The sequence below is a fragment of the Lontra canadensis genome, unplaced genomic scaffold (genome assembly GCF_010015895.1).
Source record: "Lontra canadensis isolate GAN:19392208 unplaced genomic scaffold, GSC_riverotter_1.0 scaffold32, whole genome shotgun sequence".
Lineage (NCBI taxonomy): Eukaryota > Metazoa > Chordata > Mammalia > Carnivora > Mustelidae > Lontra > Lontra canadensis.
Genome location: NW_022631026.1, coordinates 20214561 through 20231426, shown reverse-complemented (window position 1 = coordinate 20231426; position 16866 = coordinate 20214561). Strand labels below are relative to the sequence as shown.

The following is a 16866-nucleotide window of genomic DNA, read 5'->3' as shown; positions in this document are numbered from 1 at the left end:
TGAATGCTCTCTGGGTTTGCTCTGATTTGGAACAACAGTGAGGAGCTGAGACCCCGAGTGCCTGGTGTTTGCTCTGAGGTTGTCGGGACCCCCTTTTTCTCATAGCTTTGCAATAAGCCCCTGTCACTAAGACAGCATTTCCCAAACTTTGGCCATAGGACAGTTTTTACAATTATAAGGAAGTGAGAGCACGTGAGTTCTAGCAGTGAGTGTTCATGTAAATTTCACCCCTGAAGTCCAATCATTAGATAATACTCACAACGGAAACCCACTCTCTATTTTTCCTGCACAATACATCTTGAAAGGAAAAAAAAAAATCACTGACTCACTTTTTTTGTGAGTTTTGTGAAACCACCACACATACGTCACCTGGCTGAATACGGTTCACAAAACTCTGAGCTAAATTAGTAAGCAGTTCATGTCTTTTCCTTTGTGCCCTGAAAGAACTCACATCTGAGCTGATTTTATAGGCAAAACAACAAACAAAGAAACTCTGTCACCTGCCGGTTCTAATTTGCATTTCTTTGCCTGCGCTCCTGGTTAATTATTTATTAGCCGATTTCATTTTCTTTTCTGGAACGCACCTGCTCCTGCTCTTTGCTAGAATATGTTCCTAGGAGACTGACACATGGAAGGACTAGTAATGCAACACGCACTGTGGGCTTTCCATCTCTAAGGGATCCCAGATCAGCTGCTCTGTCACCCCAGCTCTGGTCCAAGACCCCCGTGGCCTCCGCAGTCACGATGCCCCTTGGGAGTTACTGGCAGTGTTGTCAATGAACTTGCGAACTAACAGTCTGGTAGTCTCACCCAACAGAGCCACCAGCGGCTGCCTGTATTATGTGACTCATTATTTGTTTTCAAACCTGCTTGAGATAATTTTGGTCCTGGTGACTCTATTGTTAATTATCTCAGGCTTTAGTCTCAACACACAGCCATCCTTGGTTGTCATACATTGAAGATAGTTTTATATTTTAAAATTGTAATTGATTTTGTTAACTGTCCGCCCTTATTCTTCAATTATGCAAAGATACGGTTGCAAAGCTGTACTTCATGTTCCCAAGACTAACCGTGAAATCGTGTTTGGTTTTTGTGAATAATTTACAAAGATTACAATCTAACCTGCCACGAAAGGCCTTCAGTGTAGTGGGGGCTGCAGGTGTTGATCCCACCTTCCCCCTCTTCCTGCATCGGTATGAGCCTCCCCGCAGCTGCTTTCCACGCCAGCTCCTGCCTCACAACCTCCGGAAAACCAGCTGCCATCATTGTCCCAAGAAGAATGGAAATTTAAAACAGCCTTTCCCCTGGTCCTGTGGGCTGACTTGGAGAACCTACTGGGTCCCTTCACCTCTGCTCTCGGGACCTGTGCCTTGTTTATCTTTGTGTTTTGCACAATGTTAAGTTCACGGTGTTTGTTAAATAAGTAACTTGGATTTGATTTTTTGTGATTAATATTCTGGTATTAAAGGTAACAGTCCCTGAAGTTGAACTAAACCATTTTACAATTTTAAAAGCACAAGTAGGACCCAAAGTAAAAAAAAAAAAAAAATTGCTTCCTGCATCAAGAACTAAGTGTTTCTAGTAGTGTTATTTGGGGCGGGGGCGATGGGGGGCTGTGGTAAAAATCCCTCTCTAGGGCATAATGTTTACAGGCTTCGTTCTGCTCATTAATAATGTCACCTTACTGGCAGTAAGCACTTGGAAAGTATTCATTCTCTTTTTTATTTCTTGTACCCATCAAATCACATCTGTGTATTTGGAGCCTTCATATTTTTGTGGTTTGCAAAAATTTTAGTTGTATATTTCAGAGCTGATACAGTGCTATGAATTACTTAGGAAGACCAAATTTGATGTTAAGCTGCATACTGTATCTTCCTCACAAAATCGATGCTATTTGACTTTACTATCTAATGAAAGTACACGTAAGGGGCATTATGATCAAGTTTTATCTACAAAAATACCCTGCATACGGCAATATGGCAATCCCTGATTTACCTGTTTCAAGTTAAAATGTGATATGGTACAGTATACTCCTGGTTTCCGTCCTAACACAGGCACTGCACACACTTCCCTGCTCTGAGTATCTCCATCTGTCTGCCTCCCACATACCCACGTTCCGTGGCAGTCCAACTGGACAGGGGAAGCCAGGAGACAGAGGTCTCCCAGCTCCTCAGGCTCTCCGTCCTTTACCTCCCTAGTCTTCCATCACCTCCTACCCCTAAAAATCTCCCCACATCCCAGAATTTTTTGGCTGTGTTCAAGCATTTGAGGATTAAATTAAGAATGTGAGGTTTGGGGCGCCTGGGTGGCTCAGTGGGTTAAAGCCTCTGCCTTCAGCTCAGGTCATGTTCCCAGGATCCTGGGATGGAGCCCCGCATTGGGCTCTCTGCTCGGCAGGGAGCCTGCTTCCTCCTCTCTCTCTGCCTGCCTCTCTGCCTACTTGTGATCTGTGTCAGTCAAATAAAATAAATAAATAAATAAATAAATAAATTTTTTTAATTTAAAAAAAATTTAAAAAAAAGAATGTGAGGTTCTACTCCTACAACTCAATGGCAAAAATTAATAATAATAATAATAATAAACTACCCAATTAGAAGACATACAAATGACCAATAGTTATAAAAGTCACTACTTTTCAGGGAAATGCAAATCAAAGCTACAATGAGATATCACCTCATGCCTCTTAGGATAGCTATTGTCAAAAAACCAGTGATAACAGGTGCTGGCAAGGATGTGGAAAAGGAAACCGCTGGTGGGAATGCAAACTGGTGCAGCCACTCTGGGAAGAGTATGGAGATTCCTCAAAAGATAAAAAATAGAACTACCATTTGATCCAATAATCCCACTTCTGGCTACAGATCCAAAGGCACAGAGATCTGCAACTTGAAGAGATGTCCGCCCTCCCATGTTCATTGCAGCATATTCACAACAGTCAAGAGACAGAAACAACCTAAGTGTCCCTCAGTGGACTAATGGAGAAAGAAAATGTGGTATATCACGAAATTGTCCTCAGCCTTAAATAAAGACAATCTACCATTGGCAACAAAGGGATGGACACAGAGGACATTATACTAAGTGAAATAAGCCAGACATAGAAAGACAAATGCTGCATGGTCTCACTTGTATGTGGGATCTAAAACAGACAGCCTGGGGGAGGAGAAAGAGGGGGGTGTTGGGCGGAGGTCACAAGGTTCCAGTTATGTGGGATGAATAGGTTCTGGTGATCTAACAGTTACAACAGAAGGTCTTTGAGTAACAATGCTGTTATTGTATATTTAAAAATGTGTTAAGAGAGTAGATCTTGTGTTACGTGCTCTCAACACAAAAGGAAAAACAAAACAACAGATGAAAGAACATGAGTTTCCATTATTTCACTGTTTGAGGCCAGCGGTATGTACTTTTGTCCCATAAATTATCATAAAACCAAAATAACAAAAGAAAGCTTAACAATAGCCAATTTCACTAAAAGTGCCATGTATACACCCTACATTCGCAGCACTGCTTTCCCAGATGCCCACCATTCTTTGTCAGTGACTCTCATTTCCATGACATTACTATGAGAAAGGCCCAGGAAAAGTCTCAAGACCGGTAAGAATATTTGTAGTCTGGAGAGGCTTTGATGCCACCTTGTCACATAAAGCACAAGAGTAGTAGGTCCTGAAATTCCATCACAGGCTACGTGCAAAAGCTTTAGTCTAACAAGTTTTTCTAGACAGAGACTGAAGTGAATAGCCTATGCTGAAACATTAAGAGCTAATTACATCACACCTACATGTAATTAGAGATGAGCGTTTTTTTAAACTAACGAAGCACAGAATCCTGGGCTTGGAAAGAACTTCACAATCCAGAAAATCTAACCTTCCACTGGGAGAATCCTTCCTCGACATTGAAGACAGACAGTCAGGCAGCCTTTGAATACTTTATGAGATAGAAGACTCTTTGTTCTGTGGGATGACCCTTTTCTACATTGAATAGTTCTACCTATTAGAAAGTTCTTTCTGGGGCGCCTGGGTGGCACAGTCTGTTAAGTGTCTGACTCTTGGTTTTGGCTCAGGCTATGATCTCAGGGCTGTGAGACTGAGCCCCAAGTCAGCCTCCACGCTCAGCACAGAGTCCACCTGGGATTCTCTCCCTCTCCCTCTGCCCCACCAGAGCTCGCTCTCTCTCGAATAAATCAATCTAGAAAGAAAGAAAGAGAGAGAAAGAGAAAGAAAGAAAGAAAGAAAGAAAGAAAGGAAGAAAGAAAGAAAGAAAGAAAGAAAAAGGGAGGGAGGGAGGAAGGAAGGAAAGAAGGGAGTGAGTGAGTTAGTTCTTTCTGATGGCAAGTCGGAATCTGCTTTACTGCGATGTCCAACCATCAGCCAGAGGCTGTTTGGAATATTAGGAACATTGCAGGCTACCGAGCCAGACAGAGCTGGTTTGAATCCAGGGCCTACCATTTGCCAGGTAAGTAGCCTATTTCCTGGCATAAAAATGTGTTCAGTGATTCCTCCCTTCTGTGTTAATATGAGGATCAGAGACACTGTGCCTTAAGTGTCCGGTCACTCACTAGATGGTGGCTGTTCTGCTTTGGCCCCGACACACTTAGCTTGCCCTGGGGATACCTTCCCTTTGCTTGGCTAAAGTCATAATCCTCCCAATGCTTCCTCAGGTCGTGGTTTCCTGCTTTGCCTCTTGGCAGCCCTCCAAGATTTATTAAAGAAAGAATTTTTCCCCATATATTTTGTCCATGAGTTCCTTCAGATATGATCGCTTGAAAGAAAGCAGATAACGAATATGTATCTATTGAAGGGACTAACTCTAGAACGTTCTGGGCAGTCACCAAGGACAAAACCGCCACCAGACGCCGAGCAACAAGTCAGACCTGCACATCATGCTCCAGCTTGATCTTGATCATGTTGTACTCTTCCCAGTCCCACACCCTCTGCTTGTTCAGCTGCTTCTCGTAGTCCTCTACCTTCTTGATGCGGTTCATAAGATACTCCAGCTGAAGGCACAGGAAGACAAGAGGAAAGTCAGCCTTGTCCCTGCCCTGTCTCAGTCCTTCCGGTGGCCTGACCAGCATGACCAGTGAAGGGTCTCCAAGTGTCAGGAGACTGGAGGGAGTCAGTCAGCCCTCAGAAGCTCCTAGGCCCCAAAGCTTTGTATCCTTTACCATACTCGGGAGCCTCTTAACTTGAAAAACTCCAAGAGGGTTGCTCCATTAGGAAACTAGCCATGGGCCTCGTGGTCAGACATTTGTATTTCTCAAAAAAACCCCACTGGATCTTGGTAAAGCTATTTCTTTGTTCTTTATGTCTCTGAAGTAAAGTGACACCCCCCATATCCTTTAAAACATCTTCTGAGTCACAAACATCCGTGGCTGGGGTAGAAGCCTGGGAACAAAAAAGAGAGGGACAGGACCACAGGAACCCCAGCGAGCTGCAAAGGAAGGTAGTATTCACTGCCACCAGAAGCAAATGTCACCACCAGGAGCAGCAGGGACTAACCACGAAGTGGAGTAGTAAATGTCTGCCGTGGCAATCCTCCCCAAGATACATAAAGGTTAGCGAGTTCAGTCACAGCAGATATGACCCCAGATTCCATGGAGCACCCCTGACACATCCTCCCCACCCGCTCCCCCTCCCCCACCCCTTCCGCACCCATTGCCCCTTCACCTCTTTAGCATTGTGAGCCTGCAGGGCCCGCTCCCATTTCTTCTTATTACTGGCCAGCATTTCTTGTCGTTCTACCTCGAATGCTTTCTACAACCAAGAAAGAAGAGGGCTCTAGTGTCTGTTTTGATTGGGCAGGTTCCACAGTAGGAAAAAACTCATAAGTAATTGCACAAGGGCCCATGTACCAACTGGACAGTCCGAGTCAAATCCAAATGCAACCTTGCCAAGTTTCATACAACCAAAGGGCTACAGAAGGAGTTGTGTGGAAATTAGTGTTATGAAGTCTGGACTTCCCACAAATTTTGAGAGGAAATGTGCAAAGCGCCCTGTGGCTCAGCCAACATCAGAGGAGGGAGGTGGAGGAAGGCCAGGGCCCTGGTGAAGTGACGGGGCAAGCCCTGGCATGCGCTTCAATCATGCCGAGAGCCGCTGCATGGTTGGGGTTCCCACGAAACAAAGGAATGCGTTGCTCGTTGCTCACAAGAGGTAGGCCAAGGAATGCAGAAAGGAGTCTATAATAATCCAAGACGGTGGGAACCCTCTTGGCTCTCTTCCATTCTGGAAAGGCCAGTCTCAATGTCAAGCCTTAACATTTCATTCGAATTTAAAGTATTGATTCTGAACCTGTTTTGCCATGCTCCCACCCGCAGCTGCCATAAATACAACAAATAAACAGCTCACATACCCCCCTCCTCCACTCTTCTTATCCCTCCATGGTTTTATTTTCTTGCAGAGCACTTATTACCATCTGTCCAACTATATATTTAGTAGTTTTATCTGTTTATTGTCTAGCTGTCTCCTACTAGAATACAGATCTCATCGAGGACTTTGTTTAGTTCATAGCTGTATCCACAGCCCCCGGGACGGTGTCTGGCACATAGTAGGTGTTTAATGAATAGTTGTTGGGCGAGTGCATGAATGGGTAAACAAATGAAGGGGCTGACATCATAGGACGAGACACCTGGGTCAGTCAGGGCCGACCTGGCCCTCCTCAGGGGCCGCCCCCGGGGCAGAAGGCAGATCTACCACACCGTTACCTCAATGTAATTCAGCTCCTGACGGAAAGTTTTCATCACGTGCTTCACTTGTTCTTCCATTCTCTCCAGCAGCAGGCAGATGTCATCTGACTGCTTCTTCAAATCCTTCACATACTGGTCATCTTTTGTTTTCAACTCCTAGAGAAGAGCAACGGAAAGTTGGTCATCAAATAAGACCGAGGGAAGAGGTGCCAAGCGCACTCTCCCAGGACCTCACTCTTCAGTATCTGTGAATGCTAGGAATACATAGCTATACACAGAGAAAGTCATTTCGGAAGAATCTGAGGACGCCCGGGAGAAGGCACAGGCGGATGGAGCACAGTGGCCTCAGCTAGGGGCAAAGCCGGACATAGCAGCCGGCGATCAAACCCTCCATGACTACTTGCTGTAAACCTCTTTATAAGCTCCCAGGCAGCTTACGGCCCCCCAGCGGAGCAATGGCGATCCAGGATCCAACACGGGACTCTATCCACTGCAGACTATGTGCTGTTCCTTAACTGAAAACATAAAATCTGACACAGCATTGGCTACGAGCATGCTTTCTAAGGTCACCAATAATTCTCAGATTTCTCCAAAGCTCTTCCTTCTGGTTGAATTTATTGCCTGAGTTGTGCAATAATCTGAGTCGTGAAGTGACGCCTCCCCATTTTTCCATTCAGGAAGAGCAAACCAATAAGCCAGTCAAATCCCCCAGCCTGAGCCCATGCGGCAGGGTCGGGGCCAGGAGTCTCGCCTGCTGTAACTCGCTGATCAGCTTGTTCTTGTCCTCGATCAGCCCGGCACAGTGCACCTGCTGGGTGTTGAGCATTTCCCACAGGTCCTGGGGAATTCTCTTCTGTTTGCCCTCCTCCCACTTTGCAGTGATTTCATCAAATTTGTCCTGGCTGGTCTTGACTTCGTTCTCCAGCTTCTCGAGTCTGTGGATACAAACACAGTGGCCATGCCAGCCCAGCTGGGGAAGCCATCTCCTGCTGAAGCAGGCCGGTTCTCGAGAGTCTGAAATACCAAGCCCGGGCCTCAAGCACTGCTCCCACACACCCCCCGCTCAAAACCAAACCAGCCTCTGAGGAATCTTCTTTTAGCTTAAGCAGTGCTTGGAAGCAAGGAGACAGATGAACAAGGTGATCCATAACCAAAGCAGATGGACCTTAAAGCTATACCTACTTACACACGCACACACGTGTGCAGATCAACAGTCTGTCACATACTTCCGCAACAAGCTGTACGACTCCAGTGACCAAGGCCTGACTTTGCCACTAACAGACTCTCAACTTGAGACAAGTCCCTGACCCCCAGCAAACTGCATTTTTCTCCTCTATAAGAGGGAGGATGAAAGCACCTACTTTCCCACGGCTCCTCCCGGGGTTAGGTGAGATGACGCTTGGCACAGCAGTCACTCAACAAAGGGTACCCATATTATTGTTTCTGGTTATCAACATGACTTCAGGTGTGTGGCCGTTCCTCTCCCAAATCATCAGCAAATACAGGGGGCCATACGATATATACTATGGATTATTACACCTCCATCAGAAAGGATGAATATCCAACTTTTGTATCAACATGGACGGGACTGGAAGAGATTATGCTGAGTGAAATAAGTCAAGCAAAGTCAATTATCATATGGTTTTGCTTATTTGTGGAGCATAAGGAATAACACAGAGGACATGGGGAGATGGAGAGAAGTGAGTTGGGGGAAATCAGAGGGGGAGACGAACCATGAGAGACTGTGGACTCTGAGAAACAAACTGAGGATTTTGGAGGGGCAGAGGGTGGGGGATTGGGTGAACCTGGTGGTGGGTATTATGGAGGGCACGTATTGCATGGAGCACTGGGTGTGGTGCATAAACAATGAATTCTGGAACACTGAAAAGAAATTTTTAAAAATAGATAAAAATTTAAAAAAAAAATACAGGGAGCCATGAAAATAGGGAAACTCCACCATTAAGGAATGGAAAATCGGCATGGCCTTTCCAGAAATTCCAAAAGAGACTCTGTGATGAAGTGTACCGAGGAGGGAACCAGCCTGAAGAGAAGCGTGAGGAGAGATAAGGTCCCCCCTAAGAACGGCCACTAGGACATATGCCAGGACTCTCTCCCTACCTTCACAGACTGTCATTGTAGGAGGCTGCCTCCCGACAAGAGTGCCAACCCCTACAGGACAGGAGTCACAACTTAAACTCACACTCCCCTCTCTCCTTCTTGCCTCCCTTCCGAGCTAGAGCACAGAGCACATTAATTCACTTGACTTTTGGCCTCAAAAAATGAAAAACAACAGCCAGATCATCTTGCCAATTTATCCTATACGTCTGCCACTGAAGACCTTCCAGTTTTTCCTCCATGGTCATAGGAAACAGCCTACCTCCTTAGCGTGGCTGGGAAATCAGCCAATTCTGTGCTAGGTACAGCCCAAGGCAGACCGTGGGAAGTCACAAGAATAAAATCACCAGTTGCATACTGGTAAAGCTAGTAAAGGTGCTGAAGGAATTCCTTACGCTGAACAACTAAAAATATTGTTAACCCCATGCTCTTGAGGAGATGAGCTAAAATGGCCACGTGGAGGAAGGGGGAAGAAAGGAGGAAAGCAGGGAGGGAAGGAGGAGATTCATTCCTAAAGGGCATTAAGGGGATTCTGCTGGACTGACTCTGACACAGCCACTTTCCAACGGTTGGGGAGAATTTGGGGACCCATAGAAGAGACGTCCTCATGTCCACGCTGCAGAGTGGGGGTTCCTCACCTCTGACGCTTGATCTCCTCTTCTTCCACTCTCCTGTGGATCTCTCTGATATCTGTAGCCACCTGGATATTTGTCACCAACTCAGTGCCACAGAGCAGCAGTTTATTCAATTTCTGAAAAAGAAGTATTTATGAAGTTAGAGGGGTGCCTGGGTGGCTCAGTCGGTGAAGCATCTGCCTTCTGCTCAGGTCCTGATCCCGGGGTCCTGAGATCGAGACCCACATCACTTCGGAATCCCTGCTCAGCGGGGGAGCCTGCCTCTCTCTCTCCCCAACCCCCCATTCATGGTCTCTCTCACCACTCTCTCTCTCTCTGAAATAAATAAAATCTTAAAAAAATAAAAAAAGAATTTATGAAGTTAGAAACCTTTTGCACAGCTGTCTATAGCTGTTCTATCCAGCCAAGCGGGAATCCAAAGCAACCTTAAGACCCTTAAGAGTAGCATGTACTTGGCAATCCCTTTCCATCAGGATATTGGGGATGTGATATCAGAGCTTACGATTTAATAGCACGTGTGATTCTGGAGGTACTTTGGCTTATTCTCGTTAGACTAGGGATCAGCTGGCTAGCACACTGGCAGATACCCTAGGCACATCTCAGCACTTGCCCCGTAGACCCTCCAAGTGACTGACACCACCAGGCGCTTTTCTGAGAATTCAGTGGGAGAGGTGAGGTAGAGACAATAGCGATCATCCTCCCACATCCATTCCCTCCTCCTCTCCAAGTAACAGGACCCCCGATTTTAGCTGGACATTGGACCTACCAAGATGGATACACTTCCCAAACTCCTTGGCAGCTAGAATACAGTCTGATCCACAGAACCTGAGCAGAAGTGATGTGTGCCCCTTCTGACTCATACGTTGAAGGGAAAAAGCCTGTCCTCTGCTGCCGCATCCCCCCCTTCTCCGGGGCCAGTGTGTGGTGCTCTGGTATGACACAGTGAGCACATGCAGCCACCGAAGGAATGGCAGAAGGAGATGAGGTCCCCGACATCGAGGAGCTGCCGCATCAGCCCTGGACAGTGTCCTGATGCTCTGAACTACTAAGGAAGCCAGAGGAATAAGCTTCTATGTTGTTTAAGCTACTGTTACATGGCGTCTTCTGTTCCAGACACTTGGGCTCCACCGCTGCCTCCCTTAGTGGCTCAAAAATTTTGCTATTGGTGCCCCCTTCTAAATCCCTCTTTGGGGGTGCCTGGGTGGCTCAGTCGGTTAAGCATCTGCCTTCGGCTCAGGTCAGGATCGTGGGGTCCTGGGATCGAGCCCCACATCAGGCTCTCTGCTCAGTAGAGAGTCTTCTTCCCCCTCTGCACTCCCCCACCTCATGTGCTCATGCTCCTGCTCTCTTTCTCTCTCAAATAAATAAAAATCTTGAATAAATAAGTAAGTAAATAAATAAATAAATCCCTCCTTGAATTCCACATCAGTGTCTTCACTTCCGACCTTTGGGCAATGACAGGATTTCAACCAAAAATTCAGGTACCCTTAGGCTGTGCCTACATTTTTCTAAGTCTGTTTTGGAACTTACAAATTCTCCGGCTCTTGGACTATTTCTGAACAAAGAACCTATAAGCTTCTCCATATGAAGGAGTCACTGAAACAATCAGAGATTCCATTTCATCTCACCCTCCTAAAGACACTTAGAAATGCAGTTTTAAAGAATACAGAATGGGAGCCTTAACCCCGATATCCAGAGGTATGCCAGAATTTTTAAAAAATGGCTACAGTTGTAGCACTTGTACCAAATGGTTTTACATGCCTAAGGAAGTAAAGGCTTTCCAGTAGTTTTTGAACAGTTTTCTATTTTCTGCTCAGACAATGCAAACATCAGAAATTTCTGAATCAAGTATTTCAGACTCAAAGTAAAACTGAAAATGTTACAGTCACCAACAGACCAACAGACACAGGAAAAGAGAAAGCTGTCATTTTCAGATATGATTACATATGTAAAAAAAAAAATAAACACACAAACAGAGACCATGGGATACTATTAGAATTGACAAGACAAAGTTGCTGAATATCAGGTCACTATACAAAAAACCAATTGTACTTTTATATAGCAGCAAAAAACACTTAGCGCCTCAACACAAAGTATAAGACATTGTTTTCGTTTTTGCTTTGTTTTGTTTGTATTATTTGTTCCAGGGCTACAGGTCTGTGAATCATCAGTCTTACACAATTCAGCATAAGACATTGTTGACAAAATTAAAGAACACCTTTAATTTTAAGTGGAGGGATATTTTATACTCATGGATTGTAAATCTCATCGTTGGTAAGATATTAATTCTTTCCTAAATTGATCTATAGGTTCAATCTGACTTCAATTAAAGTCCCAGCAGGGGACACCTGGGTGGCTCGTGGGTTAAGTGGCTGACTCTTGATTTCAGTTCAGGTCATGATCTCAGGGTCCTGGGATTGAGCCCCACACATCAGGCTCCACACTCAGGGGGAGTCTGCTTCAGGACTTTCTCCCTCCCCTTCCCCTTCCCCCCAACCCCCTCCTCACACACACACCACAGCTCTCTCTCTAAAATATATAAATAAAACTTTTAAAAATCCCAGCAGGTTTTTTGGTGGAAACTGACAAACTGATTGTAAAATGTATATGGATATGAAAAAGGTCAAGGATAGCCAAGACAATTTGAAGAATCACAAACTTAGAGGACCTATTCCACTAGATGTCAAGACCTGTCATAAGGCTACAGTAGTTAAAATAGTGTAGAACTGGTGTAAAGTCAAACAAATAGACCAATAAAACAGAACAGACAATCCAGAAACAAATCCACATATGTGATCACCTGACTCACAACAAAGGTGTATTGCAGTGCAGTGGGGGAAAGGATGATCCTTCCAATAAATGGTGCTGGGTCAATTACAAATCCATATACAACACAGCAACCTTGAACCTTACCTTTACACCAGCCACAAAAATCAATTCAAGATAGACTACAGACCAAAACGTACATGATACAAAAATAAAGCTTCTAAGAGAAAACTTGGAAGAATATCTTTATAAAACTGGAGCAAGATTAAATAGGAAACAAAAGAATCACCAAGTAAAAATGATTGATAAGGGATAGGGCCAAGGACAGTGGCCCTTCCTGTCCAAGTCTTATGGTAGAACCAGTTATTAATATCTCGATATTAAGGAAGGCAGCATTTGGTTGTTATACATTTTATACATTTCTTTTCTATGCCAACACTTTACATGACTTAAGTCATAAGTGAAAGGAAGCTTGAAAAGCTGCTAATGATGGGGCGCCTGAGTGGCTCAATGGGTTAAAGCCTCTGCCTTTGGCTCAGTTCATAATCCCAGGGTCCTGGGATCGAGCCTCGCATCAGGCTCTCTGCTCAGTGGAGCCTGCTTCCCTTCCTCTCTCTCTGCCTGCCTCTCTGCCTAATTGTGATCTCTTTCTGTCAAATAAATAAATAAAATCTTAAAAAAAAAAAAAAAGAAAAGCTACTAATGAAAACAACATTATCTCTTCAGGTTCACACTCAAAGAGTGCTCCAGATGAACTCTGTATCAGTATTTTCAAGACCATAGCAGTATAAACTATATCAGGAGGTTCCAGATTATATACAATATCCTTTTGATCCTACCCAGCCATGCTCAGAGATGATCGACACTTTGACGAAGTGACCCCAGTACAGACAGGAGGCAGGACACATCAACGTCACAGTGAGCACCAGATGGGGACCAAGAACACACCACAGCTCAGTGTTCTTCCCACCACCATAAGGTATCTTATCCTTGACCCAGTACCATACAGTTCACTCAGGTGTCTCTGTAGATCTCTTTGCTCTATAATGACATTTCAGTAACTTGAGTATTTTTTTTCTCACAGTAAGTATACTTCAACTTCTGCCAGAAATGCTCTCTCTCCTCTGTGCTTTTATAAGTCCCACCTATTTTTCCAAGATGCAGCTCAAATCCCACTTTCCCCATCAGGCCCGCTTGGGCAGCCCTCTTCTTTCCCTCAATTCCTACCATCCCGCTGCCCTACGATATTCATTTAACAGTTAATTAAATGCAGCACTTTGCCAGTCCTGCTTGCTGTTTGGGAGTGTTGTTCATTCTTCCTGCACCTATTGTTCCAAGTCCTTTATTAAACATCCCAGGAGCCCTGGCATTGCCATGGGACAGCAAGTGATGACTTTCTTTTTAGTGGTTATTGAGTACAAGCCCTGCACTACTCCACAGGTATACGCAGAGGCTCTCGCTCTCACGGAGCTTACAGCTCTGCTGGGGACACTGCAGGCACACACATTGGAAGTCCTACAAGGGAGAAAACGGTCTAAAATGAAACACATGGCACAGAGAATGTGTGAATTAAAGGAGGCTGGGCTGCGGAGAAATCATGGACTTGCAGTCTTCTCGAGTTGGGACTTGAGATGGTCTTGACGTATGGAAAGGCATCCTGATGAGAGGAGAGAAGACGGAGGTAGAGGACAGTGGGGAGGAGGGTAAGGGAGGGACTGGCATCCCGGAAGAACAGGACGAGCAGAGTCCCCACTGGAGGTGAGTGAGCGGATTGGCCAAGCCAGAATGAAGGCCCAAGGTGGGTATCGGCGGGAGAGAAGACTGACATTAGGACGGAAACAGAAGGCCTTGAATGGGCAGCGTAAACATCTTGACTTGCACTAATGAACAGCTCACAGGATGAAATGAAAGCTCACTCCTAGAGAGCTCTCAAAATGGGAAAGATTCAAATTCGTTTCTGCCTAACTAAAGGCAGGAACACGCAATCCCTTTTGAGATTCTTCTGGTCTAAGTATGAAAACCATGACATCACACCCAACTCCCTAGTGTCACTAGCTGATAGGACCCATATGCCACCCAGCTCATACCAGTCTGCTTTCTTCTTTCTGCTTGTAGCTCTTGCTTTGATCTTCCTCACTCTCTTTCTTCCCATCTAAATATTCGCCAAGTGCTTCCCTGTGATGGGAGAAAGTAGAGAAGCTAAAGTTATTTCTAGTATGTGGATTCTATAGAGTTTCCATAGTGCATCATACTATATATGAAAATACATCTCATATGGATAAAAATTTCAATATTAAAAAACACAATCATAAAAACAGTATAAGTAAATGCAGGAGAAAACCCCTCTTAGAATAAGACCAAAGCTAGAAAAAAAAATAATAAAAAGATTGAGAGACTTTACTTCTTAAAATTTAAAACTCTTCTCCTTGATTCAAGGGATAAACTCATAAAAGATACTTGACAAAACGTTGCCATCTAGAAAAGAGAACAGGCTCTTTCAAACCAACACAAAAAAGACAAAATAACAATTAGAAAAACTGGCAAAGGATGTGGACAGGCAATTTACAGGAGAAAAACAACAGGCAAACAGACATTTGAAAATACGTTCAACTTCACATAGAACACAAGAAATGCAATTGAGAAGGCTGTAAGGTATCATTATTCTCCATACCAGACGAGAAAAGATTTAAAAGGTTGATAATGGGATGCCTAGGTTTTCTCAGTCAGTTAAGTGTCTGCCTTCAGCTCGGGACATGATCCCAGAGTCCTGGAATCGAGTCCCTCATCGGGCTCCTTGCTCAGAGGGGAGCCTGCTTCTCCCTCTGCCTGCCACTGCCTCCACTTGCGTGCTATCTCTCTCTCTCCAACAAATAAATAAAATCTCAAATAAATAAATAAATAAAGAGTTGATAACATCAGGTTTGGGTACCCAACTATTCACACCACACCACAGCTGGGGATGTGAAGTATAACAACCTGTCTAAAAGGCAATTTGGGGGGCACCTGGGTGGCTCAGTGGGTTAAAGCCTCTGCCTTTGGCTCAGGTCATGATCCCGGGGTCCTGGGATCGAGCCCCACATTGGGCTCTCTGCTCGGCAGGGCGTCTGCTTCCCCCTCTCTCTCTGCCTGCCTCTCTGCCTATATGTGATCTCTGTCTGTCAAATTAAAAAAAAAAAAAACTTTAAAAAAAATTAAATAAAATTTAAAAATAAAATAAAAGGCGACTCGGTAAGGTTTATCACAAACTTAAAAATGCCTCCCCTCTGACCCAACCTTCAGGAACTCCCTGCAGAAAGTACTCAGAGAAATCTACATTTGGATGATTATTACAGCACTGACTCTATTAGCAGAAGCATGGAAACATTCCTACACACGTATTAACCCTCACTAACGCCCACCTGTTTAAGAGCTTACGAGACAACAACATAAGAAAAAATTGGGGGGTGCGCCTGGGCGACTCAGTCGGTTAAGTGTCTGTCTGCCTTCGGCTCAGTTCATGATCCCTGGGTTCCGGGACCGAGTCACGAGTCTGGACTCCCCACTCAACAGGGTGTCTGTTTCTCCCTCTCCCCCACTCAAGCTCTCTCTGTCTCTCTCTCAAATAAGTAAATAAAATATTTTTTAAAAAAAGAAAGAAAGAAAGAAAATATTTTGTAGCCTATAGAAAGAATGGTGTAATTTCTAGCAGTATGCAAAGATATCCACGACAGTTAAGTAAAAAGAGCCAGCTGTAGAACGATATGGAAAGTATAATATACATTTTCTTTTGAAAATAGGCTTATACACACATAGGAATTTTTTGGAAGGACATATGACCACAGATGACAGCAGCTATTTAAGGAAAGGGAATTTAACTGAGGATTTCGATTCTCTATATTTTTGCACAACATGAATTTTACCAATAGCGTGTGTGTGTGTGTGTGTGTGTGTGTGTGTGTGTTAATCAGAAAATCAGACCAAAGAAGAGGAGGTAACATAAGGTTCCAGATTATGGGTTTCTTTAGAGGATGCATGGGGGAATGACCCCACCAACCTCCATCTCATTTACAACACGGAGGCCCCTCTCCCCTCGGGCACACAGTTGGCCATGAGGACTCCTAAGGCATGAGAAAAATGAAACCATCCTGTTAGGACCCCATCTGTGGTGCAACAAGCAGATCTCTCTGTCTCATTCTTTCTTGATTTCTTTCTAATACTGACTTCCATTTCCACTCCCTTTGTTCAAAGTTCAGCTCCGCTCTACAGGGTTACAGCATTTTTGAAATGTGGAGTTGTTAGGTCCATGATCAAAGGAGCAAGACTGATACAAAGCGAAGGTCAAGCAAAGCTTTATTTCGCGCCAAGCATCGGGAATCAAACCAACCGTTCGTGGCCGCCTCTTACAGAAAGAGCGACCCTCCCCAGCCTTACAGACTAACTTTTAAAGGGCAAAGGCCATGTGGCTGAGCCTGGCCACACACAGGTAGCCAATGAGATTGTAACACACAGAGAAAGCTACACAGTCATGCTAGGTCACACACGGGTGGCTAACCAAATTACAATTCACCCTATGGTAGATATTTGAACTAGCCTATCACCTTGGTCAGAACTGGCGCCCAAAAGGCGGGGCCCACACTCCTTGGTAGCTAGGGAGACAGTATGCGCGCTCCACGGTTGGATGTCTCCACCTGGCCT

General features: G+C 44.7%; 1 protein-coding gene across 2 annotated transcripts in view; it reads right to left on the bottom strand.

The window, feature by feature from the left end:
* DRC1 (dynein regulatory complex subunit 1) overlaps positions 1–16866 on the bottom strand; it is a 41393-nt gene that overhangs the window by 16548 nt on the left and 7979 nt on the right. For both annotated transcript variants that reach the window (XM_032867003.1, XM_032867004.1), the window contains exons 2-7: positions 14280–14367; positions 9430–9542; positions 7428–7611; positions 6695–6832; positions 5658–5744; positions 4865–4987 (exon numbers count right to left, since the gene is read on the bottom strand). In XM_032867003.1, coding sequence (XP_032722894.1) covers positions 4865–4987; positions 5658–5744; positions 6695–6832; positions 7428–7611; positions 9430–9542; positions 14280–14367 — 733 coding nt within the window. The remainder of the gene's footprint in view (positions 1–4864; positions 4988–5657; positions 5745–6694; positions 6833–7427; positions 7612–9429; positions 9543–14279; positions 14368–16866) is intronic.